Raw genomic sequence first — 18,239 nt, 5'->3', positions numbered from 1 at the left:
TCTTTTTCAATGCTAAAAGTGCTTTTATATAATTTTTGATATTTCATTCGGTTTGAATTGGAACCAATCCAATCCATTTACACTTTAATGGATTGAATTGGATTTGGACCGGATTGGGTCTAGTCCATTTATAAGTGGACTCACATTGGACTGGATCGGGTTGGACCAAATCCGTCCAATTGACACCTCTATCTCAAATAATAGGGACCACCCGAAGATGAAGGCAAGTGGAGTAGGATAATGGGAAAGAACAGAGCTCCAGAGAGGGAGCCATTTACAATGGTGAAACATTACTGTTCGATTAGATGGCTAATTACAATAAGTTGATTGCAAATCAGAGAGGCTGGTTATTGATGGGGGGAATTTGTCCATCCGGTAACATTATGCCATGTGGCACTTTCAAATTGTTGCTTAACACCTTGGTGTCACGTAGGCAATGACCTCCCTTTGCTTAGATAATAGAGTCCACTTTGGAACCACCTCAGAGGCACATCAGACACACCATGCACACTGTGAAAGCATACCGATGCCACCTCGGTAGAGCTGATCTGTAGGCACCTCGGCATAAGGGGCGACCTCCCGCCGAGGTCCCATCGATCTGGCTTCGGTCCAATTGGCGACCTACTTGACATGGCGACTGGCTTCTTCTATGTGCGCCTTATCCTTCGGGATCACGTCGCCTCATCATTGGAGTTGGCTCCTATGCTGCCCGCTTCAGAGGTAACGAGCGAGATAAGCACTATCTCTTTATGTGGAGATCGTTTTTGAGTAAAAAATCACCTCTAAGCGAGGTGGGCAGATAAGCCACATCCTCACGAAGATCTTGGATGCACTACTTGAAACTCATGACTACTTGCGCTCATATAAAGGTGCTCCCTTCAACCAAAAAAGGTACGCGTGATTTAACTCTCATAACTCTCTTGCTCTCTTGCTTTCTAGCTTTCACAAAAACTCTTCGCTAACTTAAATATCAGAAAACCCACCCCGAGTACTCTAACACTATTATCTTGCAGTTCAGCCAGCCAACCTCATCAACCCGATATCTGAACTGTCCTCCAATAGGAAGATCGCGCATGCAGTATCACTTATGATCCATCATTTTCATTCGCCATTCCCGTCTAAAAATCATGCGTTTTATTTTGCCTGAAAAGAGAGTGGAGCTAAATTAAATAGCTGGCCCCTACTCTCTAGTTGTCCAGTTGAGTTTGAGTGGAACACCCTTCATAAATTTGCAATCAGTCCATATTACAAATCAAAGCATGATTTCGTTTAGACGAATTAATTAACAAATAACAGGTGTAATCGGGACTTTAGTTAGTCTCTTTATTCCGTGTAGTGGGTCTGGGTGTGCTCTTCCATTCCCCACTCTTCTCTCCAACTCCAAATCCCGTACTTGATTTCATGGTTTTTAAAAACGAACCGGTCAGGGGTCCGGTTAATAGTTCAAATGGTTTGACTGTTTGACTCGAATGGTTGATTTGTTCTGACAAAAAATTAAAAAAAATTTAAGAAAAAATAAAAAAAAAATTAGAAAATGGTCAAAATCGTTCGAACGGTTCAAACGATTAATCAGCCAATTCAGTGGTTTGTTGACCAAAACCAACGGTTTTAAGAAAAAAAGTGATTTTGGAGGAAAATGGAACCGATCAGGTAATCAGTTCCCGATTTTTCTAGTCTGACCGTCCGGTCCGATCCAATTTTGAAAACAGTGCTTAATTTCCTTTCAAGGTTTAAGCATTTGTTGCGAAGCTTCAATGAAACGGTTGAAGCCAATTTTGTCAAGGTTCGAGACTTCGAGTGGGTGCTTACTGCCTCGATAAGGATAATTACACTTTCTTAGGTTTCTTTATGATTCTTTCCTGCTAATTTCGATTACTCTTTTTCTTATTTTAAGCCCTTTTATCCAGTATATTTACAATTTTAGATACATTGCATATTAATATCCTATACTCTGGGATTAGTTTCATTTTAGTATCTTAACTTTAAAATGTGTCATTGCAATACCTAAATTCTTGAAAATTATCAATTTCGTCCAAAATCTTAACTCGATGTTGGATGGCATATGAAAGGACATAATACCCTTTGAATTTTGAATAAGTGAGAGAACCATCACTTTTGAAATGACCAAAATAGCCATGTTTTCTCTTTTCGTTGCAATTGGGAACATAACTGAAGGATTGCTAATGATGGATACTTAAAGATATCAAAAAGGGTAATTTTAATAATTTAAAAAATTTTAAGTGACATTTGTCATGTGACACATAACTGAAGGATTGCTAATGATGGATACTAAATTGGCAATTTTTGAGAGCTTAGATACTACAGTGACTTGTTTTAAAGTTCGGATATTGAAGTAAGAATAGCCCCAAGTAAAGGTACTAATCTGTAATGGTTCTCCTCTTCATAGTACTGTGAGAACTCAGAAGGCATCAGGAAGTTTTTTGAATGAGTTGCATGGTCTTATCAGTAAATGTTAGATCCAAAGTAATACTCTTCTTGAATTTGAGTGGACTTTATATCAATGATAACCATTAACATACCATGTGCTGCTTCAATACCATTCTCTCTCTCTCTCTCTGAGCTTGTGTCAACATTCAGGACTGTTGTCAGATTCCTGCAAATACCTGTATTTGTGAGATCACATCTGCTGCCACCCCACAATAACACGCCAGCATTCAAATGAAAGTCAGAAAAAGAGAAAAAATCAGTTATTACTGGGTGCCTTGAATTTTAAAACAATCACTGGTTCTTACTTCTTAGAAAACTTTTGATTTTCTGACATTTTATTTGAATGAATCTAACAGCCAAACTGAATGATGAAACAAACCATTTGACCTGTGACGACCCAGTTAGCCAAACCCATATGAATAACAGCAGGTCTGTTCGCCGTTCACTGAGTGCTGGTCCTCTAATGTACGTTCTATTGTGCCCAGAAAGCCAGAATTGAAATTGATGGATCCGGGACCTATTAACAGCAGCTGGATAATCAGGCCCTCTCAGAGTAAATGATGACACAATTGATACTGTCCTGACTCGTGACTCGTGAGTGTTAGTGACACGGGAGCATGAGATTCCATCAAATCTCGACCCAGTGTTTACATTCATGCACGTCATGAACCCATTAACTCCCACACAGAGAGGCTCTATTAAAACATGATGGAGCCGAGCCTTAGCGTTGTTATTGATAGAGGTGGGGGGACTATTCATTCTCTCAGACTTGTTAGAAGATGGCAAAGCTCTGTCTCTCCTTCCATGTCTTAGCACTCCTACTCTTCTTCACAGGTCAGTTTCATGACTTCATCTTCTTCATTTCTCGTTTCTGTTGTTGGGTAATGGGTTTCATCTAATCGATCTGATATATATGTTGAATGATTTGTGAGGTTGAGCAGGGGAGATGAGGACGATCGAGGCTGTGGATGGGAGGACATGCCAGATCGCGTTTGTTGGCTGCCAAGTCGACTCTTTGTGCAATCAACAGTGCTTGGAGAAATACAATGGCCGTGGAAGTTGCTACAGACCGCCGGGCACTTTCATCAGCGAGTGCATGTGCTGGTACCCTTGTTGATTTCACCTTCAATGTCCCGTCTCAGTTCTCTCTCTCTCTCTCTGTAGCTGGAGTGGTGGTGCTGGTGGATGCAATTCAGTGATTCACATTTCATCAAATACTATATAGGCTGAATTTTGGTAGGACATCTAGATGGATCTGGAGCCCTTGTAACTTGCCACCTTTTCAATGCTTCAAGTATTGAGAACCCAGATTTTATGCTTCTATTTTGGATATGAATTGATCACTATGAACATCATGTTTTATAAATTATTTGAATGGTGGGAAATAGTTGTTTAAATTAAAAAATAATTTTTATGATGCTGAATTTAGATGATTAGAAATCATGTAATTATTCTGATTATCAATGGAGCCAATGTTTTATATGGGATCCAACATTGGTAGGTCCCTGTCGTTGGAATAAGTTGGTACATTGCACACTTAGAAAGTTTCAGGGGCCCTAAACCCTTCTAGGGTAAAGGGTTCTATTGGGATAAATGAGCTGGCTGTGAAAAAACAAAAATTGAGCTTTCGGTAAGTATTATTTTGAAAAGATAAAGAAACTAAGGATCTGTTTGGGGAACCTAGATTTTTCCTACTCACTTTCTTTACCCATGCCCTGCCCACAGTACATTGCAGTCGCACATCTCACAATACAATATGACAATGTACGGCTGGAATTCAAAGTGGGAAGAGAGTAGTCGACAGGAAATCCAGTTTGCTGTTTGGGAGGGCTGAACTGCTGAAACTTTGATGAATGAGATGCTTTGAAGAAGTTACTAAAAGAAGCTTCACCGGATGGCCATATTTGGGCTTTCATGAATTTTCATCAAGTATAACTTGAGTCCAGATATACTTCTCACATAGCGCGCCTCACACTAACTTCACAGCACGTCCTATCTGCTCCTCACACAACGCACCTCACACCAACTTCATAGCATGTCCTGGCCACACATCGGGAACATCTCCCATACTTGTTATTTATTATTTATACGGAGATGTTCCCGATACAGGGTGGGATGTGGATGTGAGGCATGCCCTGTGAGGAGCATATCCCAATTCAGCCTATAAATAGGGGACCGAACCATGGGTTTTTTGAACCGAACCGATTTGATCATTTTTCTAAAAATCTGAACCAAAACTGAACCGGTGTAACTGGTTAACCGTGGTTCGGTTTTTTGGTTTTTTTTGCACTCAAAATTAAGAAAAAAAGGGAAAAAAATACTTGAACAAACATGGTAGAGGGATGAGTCAGTGAGGGCAGAGTGGTGGCCGATGATTTGCCGGTGCCAGACTGGTTGGTGGTTGTTGCCACCTGAAGTGAAAGCTTGAGAGGTGGCGGAACCACGGAGATGAGAGAGACAGAGACAGAGCCTAGGAGGTTGTGCTCTTGCCGGAGTCGAGGCGGTGACCGACGTTTTGGTTGGTTGTTGTAGCTAGGGCTGGCTAAGCTGGCTTTGTGCTTGCTGGCGAGGCGGCGACCGGTTTTGTTGCGTGCTTGTGCTTGATAGTTGGCGCGGCGGAGACAGAGATGACAGACAACAGAGAGAGAAAGAGACACAGGGAAGCACCAAAGCAAGGGGAAAACTGGCCACTAGGTGAGAGGCCGTCGGTCGGAGGATGACTAGCACCAGAGGAAAAACTGGGGATTGGGGAAAGACGAAGAGACAAGAGAGACTGAGAGAGTGATAAAGCCAAGGGTTAGCCTATTAGGTTTACTGGTTTAGGTTTCGAAGAAGGGGAAACTGGGAAAGGGGGAAAAGGCGGACAGGCACACACTAGGTGAGGTTTATTCAATTTTAAAAAATAAAAATAAAAATATAATATATAATATATATAATATATTATTGTATATATACACTGGTCGATTCGATTAACCACTGGTTTTTGTACAAGGTTAACCGAAACCAAACCGACTGGTTCGATTAACCAATTTTTTGGTTCGATTTTGGTCAATTCGGTTTTCCAGTTTTTTTGCTCACCCCTACCTATAAGTTATCGAATCTTCTCCTCACACAGTGCTCCTCACACAAACCTCACAGACACATCCCATCATGTATTGGGGATATCTCCCTTACTTAAGTGTTATTACTCATGGGAGATGTTCCCAATACATAGTGGGATGTGTTATGAGGTTGGTGTAAAGTGAGATTGGCTTCTATCAAGGCAAATTTGTGCCCACACCATTCTAACAGCCTTTTGCAACCTTGCATTGGGAATATCTCCCCATGAAATAAAGCACACAAGTACGGAGATATTCTTAATACAAGGCAGTAAAAGCTGCCCGAATGGGCTTTGCCCTGACTGAAGCCGAACTCGTGTGAAGTGTGTGAAGAGCATATCCCAATTCTTCTGGGCTTTAAAATCACAAATCCTGATTCAACCGTGTGTTGAGTTGGAGTTTGGTTATGATCCCAACACAACAGCCATTGCAGCGGCTATTGGCTATTGGCTAAATGTTGTCGATGTACGACTGCAATGGCTATTGGGATCATGTTGGGACCAGATCGGATCCGATTAATACATTGATTGTGTTATTTCTCCATACTCACTAGGTGTGTTTACCAGATTTGAACTCTCTTATCTCCTTCCTTGATTCTTCCGCATGTCTAACCAAGACCAAGGACCAAAGGCAGCCTTGATGGCTTTCGAGTATTCATCTTGTCACTGGAAGAAGAATAGGGAAATAAATGACAATGAATCAAAGGTTCAAGCAGGTTAGGAGGGTGAATGGTTATCAATCCAACATATCATTCAGCCATTAAGAAGCTCACAACTCTCTTATGTCCTTGCCTCTTTTTTAAAGTCTAATTAATTATGCATTTGGGTATCCAACATTAAGGAGCCACATACACAAACTACTTGAAAATAGCTAAAACCTTCCATAAATGCATTAGAGATTTGGTTAAGCTTTCCTTAGAATTTATTCAAACCAGACTTCATCCTACTTATGAAAATTGTACATCTTCTAAGTGAAAAAAAAAAAAACATAAATGAATGTTAAATTGAAGAAACTAAGATAGTTTTTGGTATTGAATCTTAAAGCTAGAGAGAGAGAAGACTATTTTACTTTGTGCCACATTGGAAAGCCAAGTGGAAACTGGAAACGCTAACACAGCACTAAGTGGAGTCTAAAAAGAAATGCAACACCACGACACCAAACACCACCTAAGTTTTAGGGCTTCAAACTGTTTAAATTTCCACTTAGTGAGACTAAAATAGGCTTCAACAATCTTAGAACATCTACAAACCATTGGTTTACATGGTTGTTGAAGTCTGAAGACTTGCTTATGGTTCAACAAGTCTTCTCCAAATCACTCGGGATTTCCTATTCACTTTTCCCCAACTCTCTACCTGCCGTGAATTGGAGCCATACATCTCTATTATGAATTGAGAGATGTGTGACCCCAATTCATTGCAGGTAGAGAGTGGGTAAAAAAAGTGAGTAAGAAATCTGGGCTCTTTCCAAATAGGTTTCAACTATCTTAGAACTTCTACAAACACCACCTAAGTTCTAGGGCTTCAAACTGCTGGAATTTCCACTTTGTGAGACCAAAACAAGGATATAAGCGAATCTAGTTAAGGACGCCAGTGAAGATAAAAGTTAAAAAAAGAGAATAACAAGACAAAAGTCTCAAGAAAAACAAAAAGGAAAGGAAAGGAGAGTGATGTGATTGTTTATAGTTCAACAAATCTTCTCCAAATAAGCTTTTCAACAATCTTAGAACTTCTACAAACCATTGGTTTACATTTGAAGTTTGAAGCAGTGTTTTTAAAACCGACCTGGAGGTCGAATCATTTTTCTGGGTCGCTGGTCACCGGTTCAATCAGCCGGGTTGAACGATTTAGACTGTGCCACATCATTGCATGTATGTGTATAAGTATATATATGTGTGTGTATGTATATGTATAAATATGTATTTTAGCAATAAATAATGTATAAATATGTTTTAGATATGTTATATGTATTATTTTATATTTAATTTATATTTTTTAATTCAGTTTTTAGTTTTTTATTTATAAAAATATTAAAAATTGCAATTTGAGGATAAAAAAGGGGTTTTCCACAAAAATAGCGAGGCAAGGTGACTATGGATGCATAGATCTCAAAATGTTACCCAAAATAAAAAAAAAAACACCCTTACCGAATATCGGAGTACAAAGTTATAACCTTCAAAAATTTTACATGTATTGAGTGTGCAACCCGTGACCTAATCACTGGATTGAATGGGTCAATGGTTAAACCGGCTGAATCAAACGGTTATTGACCAAACCAACAGTTTTGACTGTTTGATAAGTCTTGACTAAACCGAACCCGGGTGGAAATCATGAGATTTTACAATCTTAGCGTTTCAATGGACCATTGGCCCAAACCGTGGGTGGAAGGGGTGGACCGAAACCAAGTAGTATTCATAGTTTTGGGTTTAGGATTAATGGCATAAACAACTACGCTAACACAAGTCTACCTAAAACTAGAGGCTCAAACCCAACTTACAGCTTCAACGTGGTAGCCCAATTCAGGAGGCCCATGTAGTGATTACATAAAACGACCCAAGCCTGGGTGAGGGCATGAATTCCCAATTCCCAAGTCCCTGCAAATGGATTGGAGCAAGCTTCAGATTTCATTGTTAATGTTCAAATTTAAATCGAATCTTATCTTATCCGTGGGATTTAGGCTAAAATTAAATTCAATATTGAAAATAACTTTAATGAGATACAAATGCTGCCGTTTGGTTTGCAGTGCAAATATATTTGCACTGATGCAAAAATATGGTAATGCGAATGATGTGGGTGTAAATTTTGATTAATTTTTGTTTCAAAATTTTCCTTTTGTTTGATTGCAGTTCAAATGAAAAAATAAGATTTGAAGCAGAATAAAGTAAAACCCCAAAACAAAATTCAACCAGAATTTGTATTCTTTTCACTTGTACTCGCATGCATTTCCACCAAACACAACCTAAATCACATGCATTTCCATCAAACGCAACCTAAATAAATGACATTGTAACTGATGAGGGCGGATTTGACCCTCCAATGATATTGTGACACAGGGCACCTCAGAACAACTAGGTGACACCTGAAACTACTTTGACAACAACTTGCCTTAGCCAAGTTGATGGTGTCCCACTTGGCGGCCTGGCACAGACGCGACCTGGCACAGACGCGACCTGGCAGCCTGGCATAGGCACGAGCTGGCAGCCTGGTACAGGCGTGAGCTGGCAGCCTGGCACAGGTGCGACTTGGCACATGCACGAGCTGGCACAGGTGCAACCTAGCACAGGCATGAGCTGGCACAGGCACGAACTGGCGGCCTAGCCCAGGCGCGACCTGGCGGCTTAGGCGTCGACCTGGCGACCTGCGAGGCGTGCTCACCGACAAATTCGGCATGCATATCCTAACTCTCCCATGATCCTTGGAAGTTGGCCTACGTGCCAAACGATCCAAAGGGTGGTCAACGTGGATGGCGATTACCTCCAGGAATCTCGAACCACTTAAACAACCTTGCAAAAATCTCGGATGTGGTGCGTGAATCCCACGCCAAACAATGCCTATATAAAGGCACCAACCCCAATGGCAAGAGGGAAAATAAGCAAGTAAGCATATTCTAGCTCTCATACTTTATGATTTTTAGCTCGTAGTCTACTATGAGAGTACTAACTTAAGCATCGGAGCGACCTCGCCAGATTAGCCACCCCGGGTCCTTTGATATTTGGTTCCTTGTAGGACTCTAAAGAGCAAGGAAACTCGTCACCTAACCTCCCTAACTCAGCACCTGGTCAGTTCGGCACCTGTCCGGCACCTCACAGGTAGCTCACCACAAGGCAGTTCGCCACCAGGTAGCTCACCACCAAGTAGCTCATCAAGGTAGCTCACCACAAGGCAGTTCGCCACAAGGTAGCTCACCACAAGGCAGTTTACCACCAGGCAGCTCACCACCAAGCAGTTCGCCACTAGGTAGCTCACCACCAGACAGCTCCACTTCAGCCTCTGAGTCACAGGCCACTTGGGAGCAAACGTCATTAACGAGGTACTTAGCCAAAAAATTGATACATCACAAAAAAATTGATACGTGACCAAGAACGGTTACATCATTTGGCGCCGTCTGTGGGAATCACTACAAAAAGCTAAGTTCTCATCTAAAAAGCTAAGTCCTCTTCTTCCAGAAAGCTAAGTCCTCATTTCTTAGAAACAAAAGCTCTCGCTTTATACTTCCCTTTTTTTATGAACCCAAAGACTATGCAAGGAGCTAACAGACTAAGCAGCTCTACCAACTTTACTTTCAATTCAGATAAAACCTCATCAGTCCTCTTTGTGAGGTCCCCTCTACAAAGATGAGCTCTTCGTGGCTTCCATGGGAGTTGGCGGTCAATAGACTACATAGGCACCATTGCTGGTTGAGCCTTCCAAGGCTCCCGTGTGAGCTGGCGACTCAAATTTAGTAGTGCTGCCCCCAAAAGTTGAGCTCCTAGTAGCTTCTTGTAGGAGTGGGTGACCGGCATTACGAGGCTGATGCAACACAATCATAGCTCTAAGGCGCCCACCTGGCGGCCTGGTAGCCTGGCACATGCGCCGACCTGGTGCGACCCGGCGCGGGCGCCGACCTAGCGGTCTGGCCAAGCGCGAACTGACGAACTGATAAGGGGCTTCCTCATCACAAGACCCAGTCGCCTCTTCGGCATGGGCAAAGTCAAGGAGAGTGGACTACGAGTTGCTCCCAGAGCCTAAGGGATAAAATATCACATAAGACCTAGTCGCCTCTTCGGCATGGGCAAAATCAAGGAGTGGACTGCAAGTCGCTCCTAGAGCCTAAGGAATTGAATCGATGCTTACGAGCTCATCGAATTATTCATTCCGGGCCAAAAGGAGAAATCTACTCCCTTCACCGAGTTACTTTCGGCTCGGGAGTGGAGGGCAAATGATGAGGGCGGATTTGGCCCTCCAATGATATTGTGACACATGGCACCTCAGAACAATTAGGTGACACCCGAAACCACTTTGGCAACAACTTGTCTTAGCCAAGTTGATGGTGTCCCACCTGGCGGCTTGGCCTTGGCGCGACCTGGCATAGGCACGAGTTGGCAGCCTGGCATAGGCACGAGCTGGCAGCCTGGCACAGGCACGACCTGGCCCAAGCGTCGATCTGGCAGCCTGGCCCAGGCGCGACCTGGTGGCTTGGCATAGGCGCCAACCTGGCGACCTGCGAGACGTGCTCACCGACAAATTCGGCATGCACATCCTAACTCTCCCACAATCCTTGGAAGTTGGCCCACGTGTCGAACGATCTGGAGGGTGGTCAACGTGCATGGCGATTACCTCCAGGAATCTCGAACCACTTAGACGACCTCGCAGAAATCTCGGATGTGGTTCGTGAAGCCCACGCCAAACAATGCCTATTTAAAGGCACCAGCCCCAATGGCAAGAGGGCAAGTAAGCAAGTAAGCATATTCTAGCTCTCATACTTTATGATTTTTAGCTCACAGTCTACTATGAAAGTATTGACTTAAGCATCGGAGTGACCTCGCCGGATTAACCACCCCGGGTCCTCTGACATTTGGTTCCTTGCAGGACTCTAAAGAGCAAGGAAGCTCGTCACCTGGTTAGTTCGGCACCTGCCCAGCACCTGGTTAATTCGACACCTGCCCGACACCTCACAGGTAGCTCATCAAGGTAGCTCACCACAAGGCAATTCGCCACTAAGGAACTCCACTTCAACCTCCAAGTCACAGGCCACTTGGGAGCTGATGTAACCGCTTTTGGTCACGTACCATTTTTTGTGATGTATAAATTTTTTGGCTAAGTACCTCGTTGTTTGACCCGGTGGTGACGTGCCTTGGTGATGAGCTACTTGGTGGCGAACTCCCTGGGGGAGAACTACTTGGTGACGAACTGCCTGGTGGTGCTCCCTGGTGGCGAACTGCCTGGGGGCGAACTGCCTGGTGGCGAACTGCCTAGTGGTGAACTCCCTGGTGGCGAACTGCCTGATGGCGAACTGCCCAGTGGCGAGCTGCCTGGTGGTGAACTGCCTGGTGGCGAACTGCCTGGTGGCGAGCTACCTGGTGGCGAACTGCCTGGTGGCGTACTGCCTGGTGGCGAGCTACCTGGTGGCGAACTGCCTAGTAGTGCTCCCTGGTGGCGAACTGCTTGGTGGCGAACTGCCTGGTGGCGAGCTACCTGGTGGCGAACTGCTTGGGGGTGAACTGCCTGGTGGCGAACTGCCTGATGGCGAACTGCCTGGTAGTGCTCCCTGGTGGCGAACTGCCTGGTGGTGCTCCCTAGTGGCGAACTGCCTGATGGCGGACTGCCTGATGGCGAACTCGTCACTTGACTTGCTCCTAGGCGGTCTGCAACTCAAATGATGGTGGAGCTCCTTGGTGCAGCGCAACCCGACTACCCTCCGCGTGAGGTGATTTTCTCTCCTTTGTAGACGGCGGGAGCTGAGGGACCTGCAAGAACTGAATCAGAGGACCCGGGGGTATTTTCCCGGCGGGGACTCTCCGATGCCTAAGTTAGCATTCTGATTACAGAGGGCTTGGAGAGAAATGAGAGAGCTAGAGAGCGGGGGTTACCATCCTTTTTTCTCCTCTCTGGCTTTGGGGGTCGGAGTCCTTATATAGAGGTGCCCTCGCGGGTTAGGTGGGTGAAAAAGCCTTCAAATGGTAAGACGTCATATCCCGTCAGAACCGGGGTACGGTGATGAACTCCTCGAGGTTGTCAGGCTGGCGCTTGTGCTAGGCGGCCAGGTCGGCGCCTATGTCAGTCGGCGGGTTGGTGTCCGGGCCAGGTTGCCAGGCCGGCGCCTGTGTCTGACGGCGGGTCGGTGTCCGGGCCAGTTTGCCAGGTCGGCGCCTGTGTCTGGGCCAGGTTGTCAGGTCGGCGCCTGTGTCAGTCGGCGGGTCGGTGTCCGGGCCAGGTTGCCAGGCCGGTGCCTGTGTCCGGGTCGGGTTGTCAGGTCAGCGCCTGTGGCGCCTGTGTCCGGGCCAGGTTGTCAGGTCGGCGCCTGTGTCCGGGCCAGGTTGCCAGGTCGGCGCCTGTAGCAGGCTGATCCGGCCAGGTCACGCAGGCCGCGCGCAGGTCATGCCAGGTCGCGCGTAGGCCGCCCGCAGGTCGCGCCAGGTCCCACGCAAGCCGCGTGCAGGTCGCGCTAGGCCAGCCAGACCGGTGCCCGAGGGGGACACCAACTTGGTAAGTTGTTGCCTAGGTGCTTGCCTAGTTGTCACGAGGTGCCACGTATCGCAATTTCACTGGAGGGCCAAATCTGCCCTCATCATGAGCCAATGTCATTGACCAGATACTTAGCCAAAAAATTGATAGATCACAAAAAAATTGATACCTGACCAAGAACTGTTACATCAGTTACCAAATATATTTGAGGTTGTGTTGTATAAAAAGAAAGCATGTGAAGACTGATAATTAGCAATTTGTATAATGATGTAAATATTGGATAAAATCATTCATCTACATTTGATCCATTCATAGGCGGATCAGATCGAAATCTGATAGCCTTAAAAGGAACAGATTCGAATTGAAATTGGGACAGACATAAACCCTTTATCCGATCAACTTTCTATAGATGGTTCACCGGGAACAACGCTGTATACGACGATGTCCCTGCTCTTGCCCTTGACAAAGAAATATTTTCTGAGAAGACCATCTCTAACGAACCCAGCTTTCTCCAGCACCCTCTGAGACGCTACGTTCTCTGCAAAAACCAACCCTTCCACCCTCTCCAAATATGGCATCTCCTCAAACACTGTTGACATGACCAGCTTCACCGCCATTGTCGCAATCCCTTGGCCCCAGTGCTTCACCCCAAAAGCGTATCCAATCTCTCCTCTGCGTTCATCTTTGCCCGTCCCCGGCATGACGTAGATGGATCCAATCGGCCGGCCGTCGACGCAAACGGCCCTGTACCAAGGGTGGGACCTGATGACATCCTTGAGTAAGTTGAGGGCGTCGTCTTTCGAGGTGTAGGTGTCCCATCTACAGTAACGGGTGACTTCATCGTCGCCTGCCCATTCCATGAAGCTATCGACGTCAGAGAGTTGGAAAAGCCGGAGTGAGATCTTGATGGCGGTATTCTTCCTGGCTTCTGTTTCCTCACCAACGATCATTGATGGAGGCATACCTCTTAAATATCCAAGGCCTTTTTTCAAAGGGAAGACTCTAAAGGGAGTGCTGGTTCCAAGGTTGCAACGGATAAGATCTCCAGTGCTAATCTCCTAATCTGATATTTATAGAGCTGGATGTGACAAGGTGAGACCCTTGTGCTATTAAGAAAATTCCAAGAAAAACTATTTCCAGAGATGTCAGCTGTATTGAGAAAACCAGGAGATTCCTGTCCATGAGTTGTTCCTTTCCCTTTTTCCTCAACTGGTGCCAAACATGAGAAAGATTAGTGTGGAAGAAAATCAAAGTGGGCACATACATGGGTAATGGGTTGTCTTTTTCTGTTGTAGACAAGTGAGGGTAGCCGGCTTTCTTGACTGGTTGAAGAGAAAAGGTTCTGATTTGGTAGAACATTCCAATCGGAAATTTTATCACACACAGATTAACAGCATGACAGACTACAGATTTCCTACACATTTTTTATTAACACTTTTACCATAGCACTTTTCTTACTTTATAACAGCTAGAGGGTTAATGCTGGTCTTGAAACAAAAAACAATATTATCTTTTCTGTTGGAAATTGATGAACATATAGAAGAAGTAGACCTACAGCCTACAACTGTGTATGGTATCCAACAGTGATGTTAACAAAATGATATGTGAACTTTGCTCGAGTAATGTCTCCCACGCACACAGAAAGAAATCAAGGGGCACAAGTCGGGATATTTGTGCAAAGGCTAAAACAGGGTATGAGGAGACAGGTCCTGTATCAGTTGTCCCATGTTTGGGGCACCGGAACCCAATATTCCTTTACCTTGACCAAAATCAATTTGTACACAAGGTTCTTATTCTCTGATATGCAGTATTGCTGCATTTCATTTGAATGAATGGTTGAGAGAAGTTTTTCTTAAAAGTTTGTGTCAACTAAACCCAACTCACCACTAACCCAAAAATATAAATTTTCCATCTTGTGTTGCCACTGTACTTCATCAAGAGTCATGATCTCTGTTTAACTGAAATTCAAAATCCGGTCAGAAGTTCACAGGCCCCAATGACAGAAACGTTGTTTCTGCAAATAACGTTTCTGGCCCTTGTGGCCTAAGACGCCGGGACAACATGTCCTCTTATCAGGCTTCTGACCTCTTGTATCACCGTGGAATCTGCGGAACTTCATCTGTATTCTTCCGGGAAGAAAGGAAAAAGAAAAGGGATTTTTATAGTTATTGGCAGCCTTCGCAGTGAATCATGCGCCTGTTGGATCATGACCTTCCAGTCAACTTTCATTTGTTTATCAATGACTGAAGAGTAATGCGTCTCTTCACTCGCTCAAAGGGCAAATCCTATATTCCAATTAAAAATCCACTGCGCACTTGTTCATGTGCACCCTCTATCCCTACCATTTGTCGAACCTTTTGAGTGTCAGGATCAACTTTTTAACAAACAAACGCGAGAGAAAAACAAAAACGTTTTATTTTTGCCAGGTGGCAAGGCCTTCAGACTGAAACTTACTTTTCAAAGAGAACCCATAGAAACCTTCAATGTCAGGTGACATATACACACTTATCAGAGAGAGATGGGAAGAAGTTTATAAAGAATAAACCGTAGACTGGTCAGTTAACTAATCCAGTTCAGCTCAGATGTGAAAAGGGGGCCAGAAAAAGAAAACAAGAGAGTATATATATCAGTCTAGAATGCTATCAGTACTGAGGAAACTGTAGATAGCAAGATCCTTAACCCCACTTTTGAGAAGGCAATACTTCCTCAAAACACCCTCCTTGAGGAAGCCGGCTTTTTCTAAGACCCTCTCAGAAGCTTTATTATCTATATCAACCAAAGCCTGCAGTCTCACCAAATATGGCATATCCTTGAACACACAGGAGAGTGCCATCTTCAAAGCTCTGGTGGCAATCCCCTGGCCCCAGTACTTAAAGGCAATGGCATAACCCACCTCAGCCCTGCAGTAGTCGTTGCCGGAAGCCGGCTTGACAGAAATGAATCCAATGGAGCGGTCATCCAAGCATATTGATCGGCGCCAAGGGTGGGGGATGCAAACGTCCCTGATGTAGTTCAGTGCCTCTTCCCTAGAGCTGAAGGTGTTCCATCTCATGAAATGAGTTACTTGATCGTCACTCGCCCACACCATGAAGTCGTCAAGGTCTGTGAGTCTGAACGGACGCAGAGTGATACTCGACAAATTCACATCCATATTCTTGGTAGCAGCAGCAGCAGCTGCAGCAAGCAAGCAACAACAAGAACAACACAGTAGCTGTAAAGCTAAAACAATTTATGGGTTTGGTAGCTCGAGCAGTTTGAGAATGAAAACAAGGAACTCAGGTTTATATATCAGAAACCTACTACGGTTAATTGAATCAGTTGAGGTAGTACAAATCCATGGGTCATCCACTGGCCAGTAGGGATTTGCTGCAGTACAAAAGCACAAACGTCATCAGACATCCACTTGGTAATCTACTCAGATTATAGATAATGATAACAATATAAGAACTCGGAAAAGAATCAAGCCAGAGGTTGAAATTAAAGGGAGTGAAAAGAACTAGTGAAGAGGTGATCGGTTGCTCTGTCTCTTGAGGTTATATAACTTGGTAAGCACTGAGGGCTGGACATATTTGGAAAAGGGTTTTACCACTGGGGTAGGGCCCAGGCTTCCAAAACGAGAGCCACGAGATGAGATGGAGGTGGAGAGTGGAATCCTTAACACAAACTGGAGACTGATTAAAAAGATCAGAAGGCCAATTACTGAATAGCAGTACAACAGAGGGAAACATGAGGAAAAGGAGCTTTCAATTGAGTGAATTGAGAGGATCTGGGGATGGGGGGTTGTGGATGGAAAAGTGGGAACCAGAATTGGGAAGAAAAAAGAGAGAAGATGGAATATAGGAATTCTCACAGAATTTGAGTATGAAAGCCAGAAGCTAGAAGGGAAGGGATAGACGACGTAACGATTGTAAATCACAGTAGTGGATGACCATTGCCATCACCTCTCTCTCTCTGAAATCCCAGAGTGGTTTTACACAGTTTTGTCTGGATTTCGAATTGTGAACAGTATTGACACAGTCCACATAGTAGAAATTATTCTGAATCTATCACAGTTCAAAGTGGGCAAATTTTTTTTAGAATTTTATTTTTCTTTCGAACAATTCATAGCCTTAAACCGAAGAACCCTTTGATAAGTGACTTGAAGGGGTAAACAGGCCCGAGAAGTAGTGAAACGCAAAGGAGAAGCACGAAGACCCAAGTAGAAAACAACTGTAATGGGCCATCTCCCTATAAAAATAAAATTAATATCATGTGGACCAATTGCTCACGTATCAGATATTAAACTGATAAGAACAGATACTGCTACCTATTCGATTCTTTTCACCAGCCGATGTGGGACAGACCAAAGTTTGAGTCAATTAAATTTTCAAAGATTTTACAAAGTTTTAGTGTTTTTAGCAAATAAGGGCAACTTTTTGCCCTAAGGGTCTGTTTGATGCTGAGAAAGGAATGAGAAATGGGAATCTTCCCGAATTATTCTTTCTTTCTTGTGTTTGTTTACTAGTAAACAGTGTTTTGGGATGAGAAACAAGAGGGACACGGGATCCCAAAATTAAGTGAGTGGGGTCGCACCAAAACAGTGCGACCCCGGTGAGAAAAGAAAACGCTAAGAAAATGCAAGCTGAGCAATCTAATACAAGGTGGGATGCGGTGTAAAATAGATTCCAATCGGACGAAGAAAAAAGGCATTCCCTCACGAAGGTGGTGCCCTTCGCCTTCAGGCGGCCGAGAAACATCAAAAGAGGAAACGGAACAAAAGGGCAGTTGTCGTCGTTTTTGATCAATCGATATTCGAGTAACGAGATGGTGGCGATCTCACTGTACAAAGGGAACCTGCACAGGGCGCCCGACGTCCCTCGGCAATGGCTCATGCCAATCCCTTGCATTTCCCTCAAAGATTTCAAGATTCTCCTCCGCAAACGGGAGAAAGCTCTGTCTCGCATCTCTAGCACCACCGCCCCCACTAGCTCAAATCCCAACCCAAACTCTGATTTCAAACAAGAGGAAGGCGTTGGAGACAGTGGTTGTTCCAAACAAAACGGGAGAAAGCTTTGTCTCGCTTCTGAGCCCCAATCCCAACCAACCATCGCCAGGAATTCTAAAGATGCGCCATCCCAGCATGGAACAGTTGAACACGCCAAAGATCATAATGAAGCAAACTGCGATCCTCGTGCTGAGCAATCCAGAGAACTCAGTGGCTCTATTGGCGTTGAAAATCCATTTCGGGGGATACTCGACGCCGACGACGAATCCGACGATCTCTACCTCACGACGGTTAATTTCGTGTCTCAATGGTTACCGGCTATCTCAGGACAGTTGAAATCTCTAGCAATTTCGGATTTCTGGATCCAATCTTGCTGGCGATGATCCGAAGTTCTGTCTCTGATTGCTGGTGACAATCAACTCAAAAAAAATTTCTTGCAAAACAAACACTAGAAAGTGGATTTTCTCACAAAAAATTTCTGGGCAAACAAACACATTATAACTAACCGAGAAAATAAATTTTCCTTTTCTCATCCCATCCTTTCTCAGT

General features: G+C 44.3%; 1 protein-coding gene, 1 long non-coding RNA gene and 1 other non-coding gene across 3 annotated transcripts; 1 reads left to right on the top strand and 2 right to left on the bottom strand.

Moving 5' to 3' along the window:
* Window positions 1-2,813: 2,813 nt before the first annotated feature.
* LOC148790695 (uncharacterized) lies at window positions 2,814-3,968 on the top strand. The gene is made up of 2 exons (XR_016077054.1): window positions 2,814-3,282; window positions 3,390-3,968. It is a non-coding gene; the product is annotated as an uncharacterized LOC148790695 (long non-coding RNA).
* A 9,952-nt stretch (window positions 3,969-13,920) lies between these two features.
* On the bottom strand, window positions 13,921-17,003 carry LOC104598617 (uncharacterized). Its single transcript, XM_010260775.3, has 2 exons — window positions 16,007-17,003; window positions 13,921-15,880 (listed from the first exon to the last, which is right to left on the bottom strand). The coding sequence occupies exon 2, from the start codon at window positions 15,855-15,857 to the stop codon at window positions 15,333-15,335; it is 525 nt and encodes a 174-aa protein (XP_010259077.1). The 5' UTR covers window positions 15,858-15,880; window positions 16,007-17,003; the 3' UTR covers window positions 13,921-15,332.
* Window positions 16,848-17,043, bottom strand: LOC148790694 (U2 spliceosomal RNA). The gene has a single exon (XR_016078020.1). It is a non-coding gene; the product is annotated as a U2 spliceosomal RNA (small nuclear RNA).
* Window positions 17,044-18,239: the final 1,196 nt, after the last annotated feature.

This window comes from Nelumbo nucifera, chromosome 6 (genome assembly GCF_055504915.1).
Source record: "Nelumbo nucifera cultivar China Antique chromosome 6, China Antique-T2T, whole genome shotgun sequence".
Taxonomy (NCBI): domain Eukaryota; kingdom Viridiplantae; phylum Streptophyta; class Magnoliopsida; order Proteales; family Nelumbonaceae; genus Nelumbo; species Nelumbo nucifera.
Note: the sequence above shows the minus strand (reverse complement) of the source record. Positions and strands in the feature narration are given on the sequence as shown.

Bases quoted from the DNA above. Each gene is read 5' to 3' on its own strand.
- LOC104598617 (XM_010260775.3), bottom strand. From the start codon at position 15,857: ATGGATGTGAATTTGTCGAGTATCACTCTGCGTCCGTTCAGACTCACA.